At 38.5% G+C, this 23,559-nt stretch overlaps 1 protein-coding gene across 2 annotated transcripts in view; it reads left to right on the forward strand.

Moving 5' to 3' along the window:
- The window catches only part of LOC126336770 (NFX1-type zinc finger-containing protein 1-like), a 448,808-nt gene that overhangs the window by 349,179 nt on the left and 76,070 nt on the right, over nt 1–23,559 (forward strand). For both annotated transcript variants that reach the window (XM_050000781.1, XM_050000782.1), the window contains 2 exons: nt 3,578–3,743; nt 20,339–20,450. In XM_050000781.1, the coding sequence (XP_049856738.1) occupies nt 3,578–3,743; nt 20,339–20,450 (278 nt within the window). The remainder of the gene's footprint in view (nt 1–3,577; nt 3,744–20,338; nt 20,451–23,559) is intronic.

Here is a 23,559-nt window from a genome sequence, read left to right on the forward strand (position 1 = left end):
ATAAAACGTCATCCAAAATTGTACTAAATGTTTTCTGTGGAAATTATTTTGAGCATTTAGTTCAGGAGCCCACTCAAAGTGTAAATGGTTATGAAAACAGACTGACCTCATAGCAACAAATAATTCTGAGTAAATAGGGTGCATCATGAAGATTACAGGTATTATTGATGACAAAGTCATTGTAAAGAGACTGAATGCCATAACATCCAAAACCACCAAAAATAAAAATAAAATATATGCGAGCGTCGCACATCGGCACGGCGCGTCACGGACGGTAGTTGCCGCAAGTAGAGGTCCGTCCACCAGAGGGCACGCGAGAATTCGGACGCGACCTCTGCCGGCGTAACTACCGCCGTGACTTAACAAAAACAGTCATTCAGCCTATTACTTTTATTGTTGTCAGTGATGCGAGCTCTGCTAACCTTTTTGGCCTGGATGCCTTTCAAGCTTTCGGTTTTTCTATCACTGACACCATTCAGTTGGTCTCCGAAGACATTCCCTATCAATCATTGGAATCTTTGATCTCAGACTTTCCAGATATCTTTGAGGAGGGCCTGGGTCGTGTTTCAGATTTTGAGGCTCACTTAACGTTGAAGGCGTCGGCTCGCGCGCGTTTTCTATGTGCACAGCAGATCCCCTTGGCTCTCCGTACTCAGGTAAAGGAAGAGCTAGACCGGCTGACAGCCCTAGGGGTCGTTCTTCCCATTTCTTCTAGTGAGTGGGCTTCGCCCCTCATTATTGTAAGGAAGCCCTCGGGAAAATACGTCTTTGTGGCGATTTCAAGGCCACCATTAATTCCCAATTGGTGGTGGACACCTATCCTTTGCCTCGTGCTGATGGATTGTTCTCCACCGTGGCAGGAGGCCAATATTTTTCGAAAATTGATCTTTCTGAAGCTTATCATCAGATACCACTTGATGACGACTCCAAATGGCTGGCGGTCGTCAACAGCCCGTTTGGCCTTTACCACTACCAGCGGTTGGCCTTCGGAATATCCAGTGCCCCGGCGATATTCCATCGTTATCTTGAGCACGTAGCGTTGACAATCCCTCATTGTATTAATTACCTTGTCACAGGCCGCAGCACGAAGGAACACTTCCACAACCTTCGCACCCTCTTTCTCAAATTCAGGTCTGTGGGCTTGTGTTGCAACTTGCATAAGTCAAACTTTTTCCAATTGTCCATTGAGTATGTGGCCTACACCATATCTCAGCACGGCGTCCGGCCACAAGCTTCTGTCTGCAAATCAGCATAGATTTAGAAAACATCACTTGTGTGAAGCATAGCTTGCCCTTTTCTCACAGGACATCATACAAACCATGGATGGAGGGCACCATTCAGATTCCATATTCCTAAATTTCTGGAAAGCATTTGATATGGTGTCCCAATGCAAATTGTTGATGATGGCTGGAGTATAAGACTTAGGTTCGCAGATATGTGAGTGACCCAAAGATTTCTTAAGTAATAGGTCACAATACATGGTCCTCGACAGCGAGTGTTCATTTGAGACAAGATATCATAAGAAGGCCCCAGGAAAGTATGATAGCACCACTTTCATTCTCTGTATACATAAATGACTCGATGGGCAGGGTGAGCAGCAATTAGTGGCTGTTTGCTGACAACTCTGTGGTGTATCGGAAGGCATCATCATTAACTGACTCAAGGTATAGACAAGATAAATTAGACAAAATTTCTAGTAGGTGTGACGAATGACATCTTGCTCTAAATGTAGAAAAATGTAAGTTAATGTAGATGAGTAGGAGAAATAGTCCTTTGACATTCGAATACAGTATTAGTAGAGTGCAGCTTGAAACACATCCACTTCAAATAAGTATCTGGTTATACAATTGAAAGCATCATGAAATGGAATGAGCATGTTGGGTTCATAGTAGAGAAAGCGAATGCTCAGGTTCATTTTACTGGGAGAATTTTGGGAAAGTGTAGCTTAAAGCAGATGACATATGGAGTACATGGACCCGCTCTTGACTACTGTTAGTGTGTTTGGGATCCCCACCAGATCAGATTAAAGGAAGACATCAAAGCAATTCAGAGACGGGCTGCTACATTTGTTATCAGTAGGTTTGATTGGAGTGCAAGCATTATGGAGATTCTTCATGAACTCAAATGGAAATCCCAGGAGGGAAGATGAAGCTCTTTCCATAAGGAACTATTGTGCAAATTTAGAGTAATGGCATTTGAGGCTTACTGTAGAACAATTCTACTGCCACCAACATACATTTCACATAATGACTATGGAGATAAAAGATGCAAGAAATTAGGGCTTGTGCAGGGGCTTTTAAATAGTCGTTATCCCTCACTTCATTTGCAAATGGAACAGGAGAGGAAATGACTATTACTGGTACAAGGTACCTTCTACCAGGCACCGTATTGTGGTTTTGCTGAGTATGTATGTAGATGTAGACATTCTGGAAGAATGTGGACAGGTTGCTCACACCTTTGATACATTTCATGAAGAGCTCATCAGTGAATCTGCAATAGGTGAGTGGTTTGCGATTCTGGGTAGTTGGAAGGATAGTATTGCTCTGAACAAAAATTACTGCCACATTTAAAGGATGTTTGTAGTTAGTTGGTTAGTTGTTTGGGGAAGGAGACCAGACAGCAAGGTCATTGGTCTCATCGGATTAGGGAAGGACGGGAAGGAAGTGCCCTTTGAAAGGAACCATCCCAGCATTTGCCTGGAGCAATTTTGGAAAATCACGGAAAACCAAAATCAGGATGGCCGGACGCGGGATTGAACCGTCGTCCTCGCGAATGCGAGTCCAGTGTCTAACCACGAGGATGTTTGTAGCCAGTAGCCTTATGTTACTTCCAGTGCCAAGGCAATTACATACCAAGACCAGTAAATAAACAACTTAAATGTTATTGTTATGTTATTATTTAAATCTTTGTTATTAATAAATGCAGTTGGTAAACACTCTGAAATCTGTTATGAATACCAAATAATTATGTTCTTTGGGGACTGGTTGAAGTTCTGTTCTCTGCTTTGCTTTTATGGTTGAAATGATGTATCAACAAAGATGTAGCTTGTTACTATCCATAACTGCAGTATTTAAATTAAATAACCAGAAAATATTCATAGGTCACCCAGATGAAAAATTATAGATGAAGACTAGCTTAAAAACTTTTTATTGAAATATTGTCACTGTCACTGTTGATGTTGCAATGTTCCTATTCTCCAGCAAGATATAAAGGTTTAGTGCCATTTTCTATTTGTAGATATAACAACACAGTACTTGATACAGTGTATTGAGTAATACATTAAAAACTGTGTATTGCATGCTCCTACACCAAAATCCAAGGCAGTTACATTACAATGTGTAGAACTACATGTTTCCTTATTGGCATGAACGCGTTCTGTTTGATACTAAGCTATTTTCTTTTTCCTAAGCTACATTTCAGTTAAAGTGGTAGTATAATCAGTACTGAAATTTTAAACCACAAATTGGGGATCTTAAAACAATGAAGAGTTCATTAGCAGACTTCAGGTTGTGTAAATCTTGTTTCTTTGTTGTTTGCATTTATTTTTTCTGATATTATCATTGTACGTTGATTTCAGAATTATCACTATATAGTGATGAGTTATTATCAAGGTGTAAAACAGCTTCTGGGATGACATTGGAATGTGGACATGTGTGTGCTGGAACTTGTAGTGTGTGCTTTCAAGGTCGTCTTCATTTGCCATGCAAGGAGAAGTGTGTCCGTGTGCAGATATGTGGACATAGGTATGTTTAATATATGGCTCATGTTTTTAAAGGTTTGATACTAAATATACAAACTAAGAAGCATGTGTGCTGCAAATGAAACATGGAATTTAGTTTTAATTTGTGAAGGAAATACTTTTACTTTTAAGAACAGCAGGGCAACGTTGTTTTAAAAAGGTTACACAGTTTATAATGATGAATTCATATTATAACTTCAGGTCCCAAACTCATGTGTGAAATAGTACAAAATAATTTATATACCTATATGTATTGATATTCATTGCTGTGGCAATCAGTGTTTTGTGACAGAAGTTATTGTAAATATCTCCATAAAAAGCCAGCAGTGATTGGTTGGACAAATCACCTAATGTGCATACCAAATTCCAAAACATTTCATTACATCTTGGGCAGGCAATAGTTGGTAATAATTGAAAGAGAGTGAGCAAAGTGTCAGTTTAATTGTTGTCTTGAAGTGATATCTAACCATTTCCTGTCTGTAGAATTGCCTATAAAGATCAAATAGCAATCTCCAGCAGACCAGGCTGCAGTAAGCTTTAGATGGAAGAAAAATCTCGAAACTGTTTCCCCCTCCCCGGAGTTTGTGGGGAAGAGCATAGGTATATATTCGTCTAGATAAGTTAATGCATGAATAACATATTGTGGTGAAGCATATGACCTCAAAACAAAATAAATAAATTTCCACCCAAAGTGAAATAAAAAAATATTTTCACATTTTCCACACTTAGCCATTTAAACATGTTTTGTCCCTGCAGACTGACACTTTTCAAGCCATTTTATGGACTTTTTATAGAAGTCATGCAGAAAGTATAAAGATAGTGAACCGTAAATTAAAGTTTGAAACTTCGTCTTTCTAATGCTATATCTGAACATAAATGATATTTTTTTCTGGAATTTTCGAAGTCAAATGTTTTTCCAAAAAAGGAAAATATCTGACTTCCAAAATTCATTACTTGTAATGTTTGAAAGAAATAAGCATGTACAAAAGAACATATTTTATTGGAAAAAAACATGCATACAAGAAAAATTCAGTACATAAGTCGGGCATTTTTTTTATTTTTATATCAAGCATAATTTATTCAGGTATGGTACTCTTTGAAAGAGTCAGGTGTGCAGAGGCCCACATTACACTGCGTACGCCACCATCATGTTCTTTTCTCGGTTTCTTTTTTTCTCCTTATCTGCACGCACTTTACAGCACCTCTGCTGCATTTTGTTTACATGCTGTAGCTGGGATCTTTTCTGGGAACTGTCGTTAAAACACTCTGTGCACACTTGGTGATGGTCCATCTTGTGAATCCTGAAGCCACTCCACACCACCATGAGGTGCTAGTGCTCTCTAACCATAGCCTTCACACTGAAGCCTTAAATCCTTTACTAACTTCATGGGTTTTTAATAGAAGAAAATCTTGACTATCAAACTACTGTAAATATGCATAACCACCTTAATTAATAAAAACTATTCCAGCACACCAGGATAGAACTGATATAAAGTTATGAAACACCAATCTGAACTGTGTGGAAGATGTCTTTAATCGAAAGAAAGTGATTAAATGAGGCCATTAAATGCTGGATAAAAATGAACTTTGTTGGAGCCATTTAAAATCAGTTTTCATTGTTATCTGAGTGGTTATAAATTAGCTGCATATTCATGTAGATCCAGTAAGGATAAAGGAGCTGTCACATTCATAAAAAGGAATATAAATACAAAAATGTAGAAATAAGTAAATTCTCTGTAGATCATGATACAGAAGCATGTGCTTGTGAGTTAATATTTGGAAATGTAACACTTGTGATTGATACAGTATATAGGTCTCTACTGGATAACTGGGGAATTTTCATGAAAAATCATGATGGCTTATTGTGCTGTCTCTCATACAGACGGAAGGCATCATCATTAAGTGGTAATATTAATGCAAATTTCTTGAAAGAATCTGACAGAAAAAGTTATTTAGAGGTGCTGGTAGTCACTTATAATTTGTTATTAGTTATAAACTTCCCTACTCTAGCTGCCCAAGATAGTAGCACACTTATCTATAATTTATTCATACAGCAAGTGCAAGTTAGAGATATACATGCCAGTACTGTGGTAAATAGAATGTGACATCACAAAGTACAGTTAGTTTCATTATAGAACTAACATCTGTACAGTTAAGAAATGCTCAAAGAAGAGAGTGAGACTGACCGATGCAAAACTACTGTAGATTTTAAAGGAAGCTTAAAAAGTGATGACAGATGTAGGGATTACAGTTTGGCTAATTCTAGCTCCAAATTCAACATATTTCGTCATGAGCTTTCAGCAGGAAATGGTGAATAACCTGTCAGTCAGTTGACCTCTCTTTCACTGTCGCCCCATGCTCCAAACAAGTGTCTTCAGTAGAAGCCCACTAAAGTGTATATTGGCAGAGGAAACTGCGTGTAATACTGCCAATTGACAGTATTTGAATAGCAATACAGTGAACTGCATGTGTGTGTGGTGATATTCGAGTATCATGCTGCAGATGTTCCTACATTCCGAACTTAGGCATATATTGGAAGGCAGCCTGTATCTTGCCAGAATGAGTTCAGGTATGCAGTTTTGGGCATGCATGTGATGCTGCAAAAATACATCTGTAGACTACCTAGTAAAGTTCGGGAGAGAGGAGAGTGCAAAGATATCTTGTCTTTATTGGTTGAGTAATTTTCATTGTTTTGCATCTCCTTGAGAGTATTGAAGTTAAGGGGCACTCTGCCCAGGAATAAATTCATACCATGAATGGTATTTTGCGATATGTAACCAATTTCTGATAGGCCATTTTCACAGTATTTTCTTATCCACAGATGCTTAAAGTTACCACTGCCACATCACCACCACCACCACCGTCACTGTTTTTTGAAATCTGCTAAAAAACTTTTATTTGTCCATTTTCCATCTCAGGGGCTGGCTATGTGTTTTGTCTACATCCATTTCATTTCATTACGATCATAATTATATCTTCCACTCCAGCATGTTGCCTGCTCTGTTTGTTTCATATCTTCCTAGTTCTTCCCAGCATGTCTCCCTCCACAGCTTGTCAAGCAAGTCCATGTTTTTGATAATACATACCAATTGTAAACTTTCTGTTCCACACACATTGGTAACTTAGTTTTGCAAACTTTATTCAGTTTATAAAGAGTGCTCCCAGCCAGCTTTGTGCTTCTGTTTACATCTTTTTCCATCCTTTTGGTAATTGCCTTCAAATGACCAGTGTACGAAAATGTATATGTATTTGAATGAATCATCACCATCATCATCAATATCATGAGCCATTTGATATCTCTTGCAAGATAAGGTCCTATCCTAACAGTTTCCATCCACTATTGCCTTCTGCTATAGACATCCATGTTGCTTCTGCATATTTTCTAATGTCATGTTTCCATCTCTTATTAGGTGATTATCTTGCCCCTTTCTTATATCTTGAACTCAGTCATTTACTCACTTGGCTACATTAATAAATAGATCATTAAATGGTGTAAGTTACATATACATATGTGACATACTACTGAATAACTCTTTGAATACATTATACTATTGCCTAGTCCTAGTTTTATGCTGTAAAATGAATAACAGTGGATCATCATATTGCGTAAGTGGCTCACAGTTTATAGGAATTTTACATTTACATTGTTCATTTGCGAAAGAAGATAAAATGCTACAGCACAAAACACTATTTATAATTAATATTATTGTTTTATATTTCAATAATTTAATGTATGCATAGCTGCTTTGAAAAATTGTACTGTATCATACTCGACCACCTGAGTCCGCATATTTCTGTGCTTATTTACTGGCTCAAATTCAAGCTGTGATCAATATTAGGATGTGGTAGACATATATACAGATAACTTTATCCCTGTTGATACCTCTCTTTCTATTCTTGTCTTGTGTCAGATTACAAGATTCTCTTGCTAAGTGTTGTCATTGTATTTTATTTACGTGGAAAAAAAAAAGTTTGGCAGTTCCTGCTCTAAATGTGTTGGTCAGGAGAGCAAGCTAGCATAGAGCCGATGAACTTGCTTTGTGGTTCAAATGGCTCTGAGCACTATGCGACTTAACTTCTTAGGTCATCAGTCGCCTAGAACTTAGAACTACCGTATTTACTCGAATCTAAGCCGCACCTGAAAAATGAAACTCGAAATCGAGGGAAAAAAATTTTCCCGAATCTAAGCCGCACCTGAAATCTGAGAGATGAAATTTAAGGGGAGGAAGAAGTTTTAGGCCGCACCTCCAAATCGAAACAAAGTTGGTCCATTGTAATATGAGACACAATTTAGGTCAAATGAAAGATGATACAGCTATAGTAGTTTGGTTCAAGTCACAAGCTTAGCAGTTAAGCTTTTACCAGGTAGCCGTTGCTATGCATCAGGCGCTCCGTCTGTATTTATATGGGTACCCTTCCCTTTTTCATATGCTTCGTCTGGTTTGAATTGATTGCTTATTTTTCTTTGATCTGATAGGTGCTGTTCTCTTTTTTATAGGTGTTTACGTCACTCAAAGCTGAAAATGCATTACTGTACTGTGTCATGCATTGTTTGTCGCATTCTGATAATGAGTGTTTACAACCTGTCGCTGCTCGCGGCATGGCTTGCATTAGTGCACGCTACCGCCGCTTAAAAAAAGAGAGAGGAATCATTAGTGAAATAATGGCAAGAGACTGCTATTTGTTGTTACTTACACTGCTGCTTTCTTTGATAATGATCAACAAGAACCAAATAATAGACTGTGTATGATAGAAGATGTTCTGAACGAGAGTTTAGCGAAAAATTTTCTCCGTTTGAAAATCTTTGCAGACGCCTCTTGAGTACATTACATTCTGCACAGAAATTAGAGTCATCTTAGATTTAAAAATCTAATCCACTGCCGTGCTTCATTTGTGACTGTATCACTATTCGGCATAAGAATAATATGAATATAAACATGACATGTATATTCTTCCACGTTTGCTGTTGTCTCACTCTAGTTTCATAGTTTATTAGGCAGACAGGATTTAAATGAGATAGCAGCAAACACGAAAGAATACATGGCAAAATGTTTATATTCGTATTATTATTATTATGGTGAAGAGAATACTGCATGTGATTCACAATTCATAAAAGTTCTTATTAGCAACCATCTCTTCTCACAGGTAGGAAAAAATTCAGAATGTAGAGTTGGCCACATTGACAAACATCCCAAACAGTCTTGCCAGTCGGATTTTTGTAGTGCATTGAAATGCTGCTACATTCGAAGATGAACAATACGGAATTTGTATTTACTTCATTGGATAATGTATGAAAATGCAGTGTTCGACACTCAGGGCGGAGGAAAAAAGTTCGTCTTCCACCTTTTTTTAAATTTATTTACTGATGCAGAGGTTTTGGTGCCAGTATTTATCTTTGTGCCTGCGAAGCGCTACGTATATTCAACGACAGAAGTTAGTTGTGGCAGCACCTACCAACATTTTTCAGAACTTCTGCTTTGCACTCGATTCTAAGCTGCAGGTGGTTTTTTGGATTACAAGAACCGGAAAAAAAGTGCGGCTTAGATTCGAGTAAATACGGTAATTAAACCTAACGAACCTAAGGACATCACACACATCCATGCCCGAGGCAGCAGGTTCCAGACTGAAGCGCCTAGAACCGCATGGCCACACCAGCTGGCTGAACTTGCTTTCTGGGAGGAAGTTCTGTTGCGCTGCATTTAATAGACAACATGTTGCCCGACATCTCCCAATTTCTTCTTCCATCTTCCCACCTGTTCAGAAGATAGAACTGAGCCCGAGCTTGTGCTCTGTCTCTAAAGACCTCGATGTCAATGGAACATTAAACTCAACCTTTGTTCTTTGCTTCAGATGGTAGAGCTGAAGTAACTTAAATTTACAAATATGTTCAAGTTGCTTCCCTTCCACTGTAATATTATGACTTTCTTCCCTCTTGTTTATAACGTTAGTTTTTGGTTATCCAACATTGACCTGCATTTATTCCTTAACTCTTTCAGTCAAATATTGATGTTACATTGGAGGGTTTCTTCATTAGAGGCTCCTATTGCGAGAGTGTGTACAGAATGCAAGCTGGTGAATATAACTGGTTTCATCTGGTAATTTCCAGTGGTCAGATTTTCCAGCTTTTTTGCTACAGTATCCACTCAAGCTGTTTTACAAAACAGAGAGACTGATGTTTTGAGAAAGAAAATGTGGTCCAAACAGGTGTAATATATTTACTGTCCGTGCTATTAGCTAATTTTGACTGTTAAGCAAATTTCAGGCATTTATAACAAGCCTCAAGATTCACATCACATTTGACTAAATAGCCAGTACATATCGCTTATGATAACGTCTTGAAAATGACTTAGAAGTCAAAATTAGCTATTATCATAGACAATAAATATAATACTGCCTGCTTGGGCCATGTTTACTTTCTTAAGATCTGTACAAAGTCTGGCCGACTTCACTTTCCTCTGTGAAATTATAACCGCTAAAAATTTTCCTGACTCTTGCACTTGAAATTCCATAACCCAGTGACATTAGTGGCTATTACTGGAAATCATGTGGCATTCATTCATTTGTTTAACAATGAAAATAATTATTGATAATATAATTTAAATGGATAGATAAAAAAGTCTATTCACCACGTGCGACAGGAGAACAAATACACAAAAGGGTTTAACTTTTACAAGCTTTGGAGCTGGTGGCACCTTCTTCTGGCATAAGTGTTGAAGGAAAAGGAAGAGGGGTGAAGGAAAAGGACTAGAGAGGTTTAGGGAAAGGGGTGCAGTTCAGAAAAGTCACCTAGATCCCCAGGTCAAGGGAAACTTAATGGACGAGATGAGAATGAAAGACTGATGTTGGGGACTGCACTGGACAAGATGTGAAAACTTGAGCTTAAAGGTGGAAGACAGGGTAATATGCAAGGCAGAGATTACTACTAAAACACCGTGCACAAGTTAATAAGAGTGAAAAACTAAGCTCATTGTGTGTAACAGAGGTGGAAGGGGGACAGCGAAAAATGGCGTCAGAAAATGAAAGATGTAGAAAAGTAAAATGGAGTGAAAAAAGGAGTAGTTACTGTGAAGAAATGCTTAGATGGAAGGAATTACTGTAAATTAAGGCCAGTTGCATGGTGAGAACCAAGGACATGTTGTAGTGGTAGTTCCCACCTGTGGAGTTCTGAGAAACTGATGTCTGTAGGAAGAATCCAGGTGCCATGTGTGGTGAAACAGACACCAAGGTCATGACTTGTCATGTTGCACAGCATGCTCTGCAGCAGGATATTGTGTGTCATCTGTACACCCTCTGCATATGCCCATTCATCTTCACTGATGGCTGCACCATAGTAATGGTGATGTAAAAAGCCAAACAATGTTTACATAACAGCTGGGGTATGAAGTGTCGTTTCACAGGTGGCTCTCCCTTTGACAGTAAATGTTTTTCCAGATCCAGGGCTTGAATAGGTGGTGTGGCAGATCTTCCATGCTGTTATTTTACAGAACTTGCTTTACAGATGGTACCTTCATATACTGTGTACGGTCTTGTGTCTTCATTCCACCTCAAAAAGTATGGAATCAGTTCGCCATGATGACACAAGAAAGACAACAGGAACCTTCAGAACAATTCCCATACAAAACCTTTGTGTCAACACATTGTAGTTGTGGAGGTATCACCCACCTGGAGTCGACAGAGTCAATAGATTTTTCAAAAATTGCTACTTCAGTGTGAGACGCTGGCCTGTTAACATTCTCACAGAAGGAACCCTGAACAACAGATGCTATCTACATCTACATCCATACTCCGCAAGCCACCTGACGGTGTGTGGCGGAGGGTACACTGAGTACCTCTATTGGTTCTCCCTTCTATTCCAGTCTCGTATTGTTCATGGAAAGAAGGATTGTCGGTATGCTTCTGTGTGGGCGCTAATATCTGTGATTTTATCCTCATGGTCTCTTCGCGCGAGATATACGTAGGAGGGAGCAATATACTGCTTGACTCTTTGGTGAAGGTATGTTCTCGAAACTTTAACAAAAGCCCGTACCATGCTACTGAGCGTCTCTCCTGCAGAGTCTTCCACTGGAGTTTATCTATCATCTCCGTAACGCTTTCGCGATTACTAAATGATCCTGTAACGAAGCGCACTGCTCTCCGTTGGATCTTCTCTATCTCTTCTATCAACCCTATCTGGTACAGATCCCACACTGTTGAGCAGTATTCAAGCAGTGGGCGAACAAGTGTACTGTAACCTACTTTCTTTGCTTTCGGATTGCATTTCCTTAGGATTCTTCCAATGAATCGCAGTCTGGCATATGCTTTACCGACGATCAACTTTATATGATCATTCCATTTTAAATCACTCCTAATACGTACTCCCAGGTAATTTATGGAATTAACTGCTTCCAGTTGCTGAGCTGCTATATTGTAGCTAAATGATAAAGGATCTATCTTTCTATGTATTCGCAGCACATTACACTTGTCTACATTGAAATTCAATTGCCATTCCCAGTACCATGCGTCAATTCGCTGCAGATCCTCCTGCATTTCAGTACATTTTTTCATTGTTGCAACCACTCGATACACCACAGCATCATTTGCAAAAAGCCTCAGTGAACTTCCGATGTCATCCACCAGGTCATTTATGTATATTGTGAATAGCAACAGTCCTATGACACTCCCCTGCGGCACACCTGAAATCACTCTTACTTCGGAAGATTTCTCTCCATTCCTCAATCCAATCACACAATTGGTCTGATAGTCCGTATGCTCTTACTTTGTTCATTAAACGACTGTGGGGAACTGTGTCAAACGCCTTGCAGAAGTCAAGAAACACGACATCTACCTGTGAACCCATGTCTATGGCCCTCTCAGTCTCGTGGACGAATAGCGCAAGCTGGGTTTCACACAACCGTCTTTTTCGAAACCCATGCTGATTCCTACAGAGTAGATTTCTAGTCTCCGTAAAGTCATTATACACGAACATAATACGTGTTCCAAAATTCTACAACTGATCGACGTGAGAGATATAGGTCTATAGTTCTGCACATCTGTTCGACGTCCCTTCTTGAAAACGGGGATGACCTGTGCCCCTTTCCAATCCTTTGGAACGCTTCGCTCTTCTAGAGACCTACGGTACACCGCTGCAAGAAGGGGGGCAAGTTCCTTCGCGTACTCTGTGTAAAATCAAACTGGTATCACATCAGGTCCAGCGGCCTTTCCTCTTTTGAGCGATTTTAATTGTTTCTCTATCCCTCTGTCGTCTATTTTGATATCCACCATTTTTTTATCTGTGCGACAATCTAGAGAAGGAACTACAGTGCAGTCTTCCTCTGTGAAACAGCTTTGGAAGAAGACATTTAGTATTTTGGCCTTTAGTCTGTCATCCTCTGTTTCAGTACCATTTTGGTCACAGAGTGTCTGGACATTTTGTTTTGATCCACCTACCGCTTTGACATAGGACCAAAATTTCTTAGGATTTTATGCCAAGTCAGTACATAGAACGTTACTTTCGAATTCATTGAACGCCTCTCACATAGCCCTCCTCACATTACATTTCACTTCGTGTAATTTTTGTTTGTCTGCAAGGTGTTGGCTATGTTTATTTTTGCTGTGAAGTTCCCTTTTCTTCCGCAGCAGTTTTCTAACTCGGTTGTTATACCATGGTGGCTCTTTTCCATCTCTTACGATCTTGCTTGGCACATACTCATCTAATGCATATTGTACGATGGTTTTGAACTTTGTCCACTGATCCTCAACACTATCTGTACTTGAGACAAAACTTTTGTGTTGAGCCATCAAGTACTCTGAAATCTGCTTTTTGTCACTTTTGCTAAACAGAAGCGACAAAAAGCAGATTTCAGAGTACTTGATGACTCGACACAAAAGTTTTGTCTCAAGTACAGATAGTGTTGAGGATCAGTGGACAAAGTTCAAAACCATCATGCAATTTGTTCAACCCCTTGGTCAATGGCGTAATGTAGGAAGGGTCATGTGATGCATTGGACGTGGCTGCGCAGGGGCTCAAGCAAAGGCGCATTGCTCTCTCGCTCTCCAGGACCTGAACCACTAACACACTCATCTCCTTTTCTCCCAAGCCGCTATTTGCATTTTGGTTTTAGCGGCCACCTCTCCACTTCTCTTAGTAAACCCCTTTGGGGGTCATTCTGGCAATACGTATTTTTTTTTTTCTTTTTAATTGACCATCCTGATCCAGATATGTCCAATTTGTGACTGCGTATGCCACCTTTTACTTAGCTCCCTTAACTAGATTTTTTAAGTCCTGCTGTTTTGCTTGGGACTGTTCCAGTTTGATAATGATGTGGTCATTGCATTTGGGTGAGTTTTCCTTTGTGTTCAGGTTATTAGTAAGATATTAAAATTTACAAATATACAAGAATGAAAATAGTGAAACCTAGAGTAAAATAGTATTTTGGCAACTGAATTTGCACTCTGTCACTGTCATAATTGCAAATCAAATTTATATGAAGCAAGTTATAAGTACAGTCAATAATGTTGTCTAGATTATTTCTTCCAAAATTTATTGCTGGTTGCCTCATGTGTTCAGATGATGTATTTTTCATCCAGAATTTTTTCAGTAAAATTTATAATGGACTGTGCCTTATGAGATGCAGATGCAGATATTTGTATTTCATTTTTTAGATACTTTGCTTCAGTTGGTTTTTAACCAAGAGATGTTCTGTTTACCCTCTTTCAAAACAAATGTGAGAAGAACAGCTAGCTTTGAGAGATGAAATAGGGAAGACAACAACAGATTTGGGGGGGGGGGGGGGGCAATAAGGCAAGGCCCAGCAGAAGTCCTTGTATAACAACTGCATTACTAATTTTAATTCTTGCAAGGAGAAAACTTAGAAATGCAGTAAATGAAGAGGCAGGCATAAAGGAGAACAGGCACATACAAGTGATGATAGAGAGTGCAAAGTGGTGAAGCCGAAGAGAGATACAGAGCATTAGAAGTGTACATTAATATGCAAAATATAGTTGCAATTTATGGGAAAAATTTAATAAAGCTTTTAAAAAATTAGAAAAAATTGTGTGATTATCTAGACCTAACATGACACTCCAGTAGCAAGCAAAGAAGAGAAGACTGAAAGGTGGAAGGGCTCCTGCATAGAAGAAGGGTAAAAGAATGGACCTAAGCAGCTGGCAGATTCCATGTTCCTAGATTTCTCAAAAGCATTGGACACAGGGTCCCACTGCAACAAAGGTCTGAGCATACGGAATAGGTTTCCACACACTTGAGCAGCTCGAAGAGTTCTTAAGAAATGGAACCCTGCACACTGTCGTTGGCACCAAAAATTCAACAGAGACAAGGTTATTTTCTGGAGTGCTCCAGAGAAGTGTGATAAGACTGCTCGTATTCTCTATATGTGTAAATTATCTGATGGATAGGGTGAGCAGCAATCTGTGATTGTTAGCTGATGCCGTTATAATGTATGTGAAAGTGTAATTGTTGGGTGACTGTAGGAGAATACAGGATGATATACACAGAATGTCTAATTGATATGACAAATGTTAGCATGTCTAACTGTTGAAAATGTAAGTTAATGCAGATGAGTAGTAAAAACAGTACCATAATATTGACTTACAGATATAGCAATGTGCTGCTTGACATAGATTGATTTAATATCTAGGTGTAATGTTTCAAAATGATGTAAGAGCAAGTAGGTTCAGTAGTAGTAAATGTGAATGGTTGACTTTGTTTATTGTGTGAGAATTCTAAGAATGTATAGCTCGCAGGCTTTCCAAGTTCGAGTCTCGGTCTGCACACAGCTTTAATCTGCCAGGAAGTTTCATGTCAGTGCACACTCCGCTGCAGAGTGAAAATCTCATTCTGGAAATGTATAGCTCATCTGTAAGTGAGACACATGTAGAACACTAGTGCAACCCATAGTTGAGTACTGTTTGAGTGTTGTGGATCCTCATTCGGCCAGATTAAAGAAAGACATCAAAGCAATCTTAGACGCATGCTGCTACCAGTAGGTCGGATAACACACAAGTATTATGGACATGCTTCAAGAACCAAAATAGGAAGCCCTGGAGGCAAGGCAACATTCTTTTCATGAAACACTATTGAAAAAATTTAAAATAACCAGTATTTACGGTTGACTGCAGAACAATTCTACTGTTGTCAACTCATATTTCACATAAGGACTGTGAAGACAATACAAGACAGAGTTGTGTAGATAGTCATTTTTCCCATGCTTCATTTATGAGTGGAACAAAAAGGGGAATGGTTAGTGGTGGCCCAAAGTACCCTCCACTATGCACCATGGATTGTTAAATATGTATGCAGATGATACGTTGAAAATATGTATGTAGGAATGGGAGATATAATTTGGGAGAAAAGTTTGACAGAGCACTATAGTAGAATATATTTCTGCAAAATTATTAAGATAATTAGGAGGACCAACCCTGGTAAATCCTCCTTTTTGTGTGATTAGTAACTCAAATTTAAAAGATGTTATTTTCATTAAAAATTATTGTTCAGTATTTGTTAGTTAACATTTCCATTTGAAAATGACTATATTTCACATAAAGTAAAATAATTGTTTGTGCTATCATGAATCAAACCATCAGCTTTGTGATAATCAGACTTCTGCATTGCATATTTGATTTGTGACAACTCTGCAAAATTAGTCACTATGTTTACTACTTGACAGTTCTCCAAACTCTTCAAAGAAAAATTTTTCAAGTTTTTTTGAGAATTGCATTGTACTGCTTTATGGAATTGGTGGTCGGGCACTGACCTTTCCTTTCTTTAATGTTCAACATTTGTACTGCACAAGCCACCTTATGACGTGTGGTGGAAGTGTGTTTGATATCACTATCATTTCCCCTTTTCCCTGTTCTGTTTGTAAATTATGTGTTTTGAGAAATGACTGTGGTAATCCTTAAACATAGCTTTTATTTCTTCTGATTTTCTCGTTGTCATCATGTGAGACATATGTGGGAGGAAGTAATACATTATCCAACACTACTTGGAATGTGTGCTCTCGTAGTTTCTAACAGTTACTATCTGTGTCAGGCATATTGAATCTCTTGTAGCATGAGCCTCTGAAGTTTTTGGAGCATCTCAATAACACTCTCACACTTACTAAGCAATGGGGATGTACGTGTGTGGTAGCACAATGTTAAAAATGATTGTAATTTGTGGACGTAAAATGTTGGTCTTTGACTCTTTTTTTTCCTGTTAGTTGATTCAGACATAGTGGTAATGCACCATTTTGTTATGTTCTTTCAATTCTTGAAAATTATTTACAATTAAAGCAATAAACTGAAATGAAATTTAGTAAATTAGCTTACATTCATAGTACTAGATCTAGACTGCAGCTGTTGATGACCAACACACAATTAACTTTTGTATACATACATCAATAAATATAGTTTTTTTCCGCTTTTTCTTTTCATCGCAATTTTTCCTTGTCTTTTTCGTTTCTTTCTTTTGGGCTTAACGGGCCCCCTTCTCCTTGAGGACTCTGGAGCATTGCCACTACATAGCTACAACCCTGGGTTACAGCATGTATCCTCACTGGCCAGTAGTGAGAGCCAGATCCTATCTGAATTTGACTAAGTGAAACAAATCTTTTACATACACATAAATGGGCACCAGAACCTTACAGTTATTTACACTAGTAAATTTAAGTACATAGATATCTTTGTTTAGGTAGACTGCTCAATAGCTTTCCATAGTGTCTCTAGGATTTGGGTTCCACATAATTTTACCGTATTTGATGCAGAGGTACTGCAGCAGATGAAATGCAATCCACAGATTAATTTGTTGATCTGCTCTGTTTTCCAAATGCCTTTCATATCAATTTAATAGTGTTCCAAGCATACAAAATGGAATGTGTTAGAGGGATCTTCATTTTGTACACTAATAGTAATAAAGTGTCCTTCTGCCGGGTGCTTGGTTGCACATGAATGCAGAGAAACAAGAAAATTGAGACAGCAGGAACAGTGCATGCAATTACTGAAAATAGTGTATTACCTTGTTCTCTGCTCCCTGGCACGTTAATCCTCTAATGGAGATAAAAAGTCAGCATGTAGATTGTTGAACAATTCGCTGAAGGTCCAAAATAACAAATTACACCAAACTTCTGCTTTGGCAGACGTCTCTTAAGCCACATGAATGGAAATCACTCAATTTAACCCTGTTAAGAATAGGGAACTGCCTGTAGACACATTGCAATCTCGTCTAGTGACAAGGAGACCATGGCAGTCACATATTAGAAACAGTATAGATGTTAATGCCCCAAGGTTTTTATATTTTTTCTTCTTTTGATCATGAAAAACTAAGTGGCCCAAACATTGAACTCGTAATTCAGTTCATTAATTCTTGTACCAGTTGGTGACAATATTCTCCATGTCAACTGAATGTGATAACAGCATTCGGAAGCCAAAGTGACTAACTCCAATTTCCTTATTTGCATTTTCATAGCATTTGCTTCTTCGTATTTAATCAGGTCACCCTCCTTAATACAGATTTTACATGATTTACTAATTTCATATTACTTAGTATTATCACTAAATACTTACCAGGTAAAACTAACATCAATCTGGTTGTCATGATTTCAATAACAACAAAGGTTTTAGTTTGCATGGCCAGAAACAAAGGTTCTTGAGGGCAACAAGAGATAATTACATGCCTGAAACAGCACATAACAAACAATGCAAGAGACCACAAGCATAGACGTACTCAGATTCATGCCCTGATCAGAATCGAAACTTAAAAACTATGTTAATGACAACAAAGATTTTAAAAGCTCTGCAACCAAAGCGGATGCTGTTGTTTTAAAATTTTTAATTCCTGGACACAGTTGACTACCAAATGATTTCACCTATGATGTAGTTGAATCTAGAGGAAGACTTTAAGTGGAATAACAACATAGGAAAAGCAGATGCCAGATTGAGATTCACAGGAAAAATCTTAAGTACATGTCACTCATCCAAAAAGGAAGTGACCTACAAGGTGCTTGTTTGACCAATTCTTGAATATTGTTAATCAATCTGGGATCCTTTCCAGGTAGGACATACAGAAGAGAGAGAGAAGAAGTGTGGCATGTTTCTTCACCAGATTATGTAGTTGGCGTGAGAGTGTGACAAAGATGCTCAACAAACTCCAGTGACAGACATTATAAGAGAGTTGTTTTGCATAACAGAGAGGTTTACAATTCAAATTTTGAAAGAACACTCTGTGGCAAGAGTCGGACAGTATATTTCTTCCTCACACATATATCTCACAAAATGAACACAGTGAGAAAATTCGAGAGATTATAGAGCTAGTATAGAAGCTTACCGACAATAAATATTCCTACATGCCATTCACGAGTGGGACATAGAAGGGGGAATCAGAAATCAATTCATGGTATCAGAAGTACCCCCCCCCCCCCCCCCCTCTGTCCCACCCTTGTACCACACACCCTTAGGCAGCTTGCAAAATTTTATGTAGATATAGAAAGATGCAAAACATTGTCTCACCAGAAGATTGGTAACATGTAATTTGTTACTGCAAAACAAAGAACCTGTTTTTAGTAGCTGAAATGCATCATAATGATTTTTATCTGCAAAGACTCTTGAAGACCTTACAGCAAACCACAAAAAAGACATTTGAAGGTTTACCAGTAAATTGACTTGACATACTATTGATTCGATTGTAGAAGTTACTACCTTCTGTAAAATACGAGACCACTTTTTATAACAATTTTCCATTCCTTATGATGACTTTGAAGAAACCTACAACAGTCGCCAACCTGAATTTGTGAATATAAGCCCAGATGCCCTGTATTCAGGTATTCATCCCCTCAGCAGGGAAAAGAGAGAATATCTCGTGTCCTTCCTTCTGTGACCCATGACTTCTACTAGAATGCAGTGGTCACTCATGAGGAACACATTGACCAAGTGTTAGAGAACTGTAATAACTTTCATTGTGATAATTTTCATTGGAAGTGAAATAAATAGTGAATTTGTTCAGTTGTCACTATGGCCAACTCCTTAAAAATACATATGTTCCATCATTCTGTTTCCGTGATCATCTGTATCATGTCTTCATCATATTTGTAAATCACACAACATTATGATCACCGTAATGATATTATGATGAATAAAAATTTGAGTTATAATTAAAGCTTAATTTTCAATAGGCATTTAATTTCACTCTGTTTTCTCAGTTTCTGTTGCACTGGAGTTATGTTGGACTCTGAATGGCATGTATGATAAACCATCTCAGATGCTGTCAGATGCTTCACTTTTCTCTCTTTATCCAAATTCAAGTGACCATTATTTATTACTTGTTGTTCTCCTGTATATAAATTATTTTCAAGTAAAAGGGCAATCTTAAACTTTTCTTGAATATTCTTGAATAGCTACCTGTTTCGATATAGAAATTGGCACTGCCAGTAGTTCATGATACATATTTAAACTTCAACTTAGCATTTTTTTATGTTACATCTATGAGGGAAATATCCTATATATAGCTCTTTCTCAAGTAACACTTTAATCATAAATTGTATGCTAATGAAGGTCATGGAATATGCTGTGGTTGAAACATAATATTTTCTCATAATCTATGTAGTAAAACAACTTTCTTTGTACTTACAGATGTAATATGGATTGTGCAAAAATTTGTCCCCCTTGTAACCAGGAGTGTGACTACCAATGCAGGCATTCATGCTGGTCTGTGAGATGTGGTGATCCTTATATACGATGCAAAGTGAGTATTGCTACTGACGTTGCTATTATTTTACAAATAATACACTTTCAGTTTTGATTAGAGCCATTTTTATCCTTGAGTACTAACAGCAAATAATAATTTAATCTGCAAGTGATTCTCATAAGGTGTTGAGAATTGGTTTCATAGAATGACGACTGCATTGTCTTAACTGAATAAGCATGTTCATGTTTTTAAAAACTGCTGTAAGACACAAGAAATCATTACTGTTCTGACATGCTTCTCTCTCTCTCTCTCTCTCTCTCTCTCTCTCTCTCTCTCTCTCTCTCACACACACACACACACACACACACACACACACACACACACACACACTCACTCAAATAATAACATATGTATTTACCGCTTAATCAAGCAATGCAGACAGTAATCATTTTAGATATTATGAAATGATTTGCTCCAGTCCATTGACTGCTTTATGTAAATAGCATATGTAGATCTACATCCGTACACCACAAACTTTTATGACCATGGATTACTGCAGTAATTGCATGTAAAAAATATGGTTACAAGAACTGATTCGTACTCCAAGGAAAGAATTTCAGGTTCAGCTTAGTACATAAACAGTATTTAGACAACACAATGTGATATAGTATTCAGTCACTCAAATGATAAGTGCACTTTTCTGATACTTATTCCTCTGAAACATATAGAAGCTGACATATAGATTAATGTGACCAGCTGAAGGATTCTACAAATGATTTGTAGTCATGTTTTTGCTAAAATATGAATTATTATTAGTCAAAGATTACAAAAGACACAGAGCTGCTGAACATACACTATGTGATCAAAAAGTATCTGGACACCCCCAAAAACATATGTTTTTCATATTAGGTGCATTGTGCTGCCACCTACTTCCAGGTACTCCATATCAGCAACCTCAGTAGTCATTAGACATCGTGAGAGAGCAAAATGGGGTGCTCCCTGGAACTCATGGACTTCGAATGTGGTCAGGTGATAGGGTGCCACTTGTGTCATATGTCTGTACGCGAGATTTCCACACTCCTAAACATCTCTAGGTTCACTGTCTTTGATGTGTTAATGAATTGGAAACTTAAAGGGACACAAACAGCACAAAAGCATACAGGCCAACCTCATGTGTTGACCAACAGAGGCCGCTGATAGTTGAAGAGGGTCGTAATGTGTAATAGGCAGATGTCTATCCAGGCCATCGCATAGGAATTCCAAACTGGATTAGGATCCACTGCAAGTACTTTGACAGTTAGGTGGGAGGTGACAAAACTTGGATTTCATGGTCGAGCGGCTGCTCGTAAGCACTCATCACACTGGTAAGTGCAAAACAACGCCTCACTTGGTGTAAGGAGCATAAACATTGTATGATTGAACAGTGGAGAAACATTGTGTGGACTGACGAATCACGGTACAGAATGTGGCAATACAATGGCAGGGTGTTGGCGTGGCGAATGCCCGGTGTACGTCATCTGCCAGTGTGTGTAGTGCCCACTGTAAAATTCGAAGTTGTTGTAGTGTCGTGATGTTTTTCATGGAGAGGGCTTACACACCTTATTGTTTTGCATGGTACTATCACAGCACAGGCCTACTTGATGTTGTAAGCTCGTCCTTGGTTCCCACTGCTGAAGAGCAATTCTGAGATGGCGATTGCATCTTTCAACATGATCAAGCACCTGTTCATAATGCACAGCCTGTGGTGAAGTAGTTACATGACAGTAACATCCCTGTAATGGACTGGCCTGCACAAAGTCTTGACCTGAATCATGTAGAACACCTTTGGGATGTTTTGGAATGCCTACTTCGTGCCTGGCCTCACTGACTGACATCAATACCTCTCCTGTAATCAATGAAGAATGGGCTGCCATTCCCCAAGAAACCTCCCAGCACCTGACTGAGCGTATATCTGTGAGAGTGGAAGCTGTCATCAAGGCTAAGGATGGGCTAACACCATATTATTTTCCATCATTACCGATGGAGGGTGCCCCAAACTTGTAAGTCATTTTAGCCAGGTGTTCAGAAACTGTAGAGCATGTACTGTGCCTCTCCTCTCTATGACAAGAACAGTAGAAGGAAATCATACAAGAGGAAATTTTGGATAACACCATATTTCGTTTTAGAAAATTCGAAAGTGTCATAGAGTTCAGTCTAACTACTTTGTTACAATGTCTTTGGCCTTTAAATACATGTAGGTGTTTTTATACGAAATTATTCCTCATTACTCATTTCTCAATGGTTCAAAATGGCTCTGAGTACTATGCGACTTAACATATATGGTCATCAGTCCCCTAGAACTTAGAACTGCTTAAATCTAACTAACCTAAGGACATCACACGACACCCAGTCATCACGAGGCACAGAAAATCCCTGACCCCGCCGGGAATCGAACCCAAGAACCCGGGCTCCATTTCTCAATACCAAGAGTGGTTACTCTGACCACCCACGTATGAGTTTGTGCGGTGGTTAATGAGTGATACGTCTTTTGTAGGGTACTTAGAGATGCACTAGATGACATTAAACCTGTTTTCCTCTATTCTGCTTTGTAACAAGGTTTTCGTCCTCTTGTTACTAAAGCTGATGTTGTCCATATCATTTTGTCCATGAGAGACTACCATATACTTTGTATTCTCATTATTGACCAGTAATACTAGTTTCCTTGCTTCTAGCATCAATCAAGAGGCATACAGTGATAAAACTAAAACAACAAACAAGAAAAACACAACTATTATCTGACTCATCAAAACACACAAAAAAAAAACACAAATTATCCCCTGAGTCAAAAACACAAAATGTAAACATGCCACACAATATTACACTTATAATAATTTACTCCCTCCGTGACCATAACGCGTACCGAATGTTGTACGTCCGCTGTTGTCCCTCCGTTTTCTATGCCTAGCCTCTCCAGTTGGCTCACTTCCTTGTAATTGAAGTAATCTGTCCACCATTCCTTTAGAAGGCTTTACTCTACTTATGTGGATAACAGATGTTTTTATTGGCAGCTGCACTTTCACATTTGCAGGCAAAGTCATCTCCATTACCTGGTACGGTCCATGGTACTTAGTCAAAAAGTTTTTCGTCTTAGGCGTATATAGATTCGTGATCCATACCCATTGACCTA

This window comes from Schistocerca gregaria, chromosome 2 (genome assembly GCF_023897955.1).
Source record: "Schistocerca gregaria isolate iqSchGreg1 chromosome 2, iqSchGreg1.2, whole genome shotgun sequence".
NCBI lineage: Eukaryota > Metazoa > Arthropoda > Insecta > Orthoptera > Acrididae > Schistocerca > Schistocerca gregaria.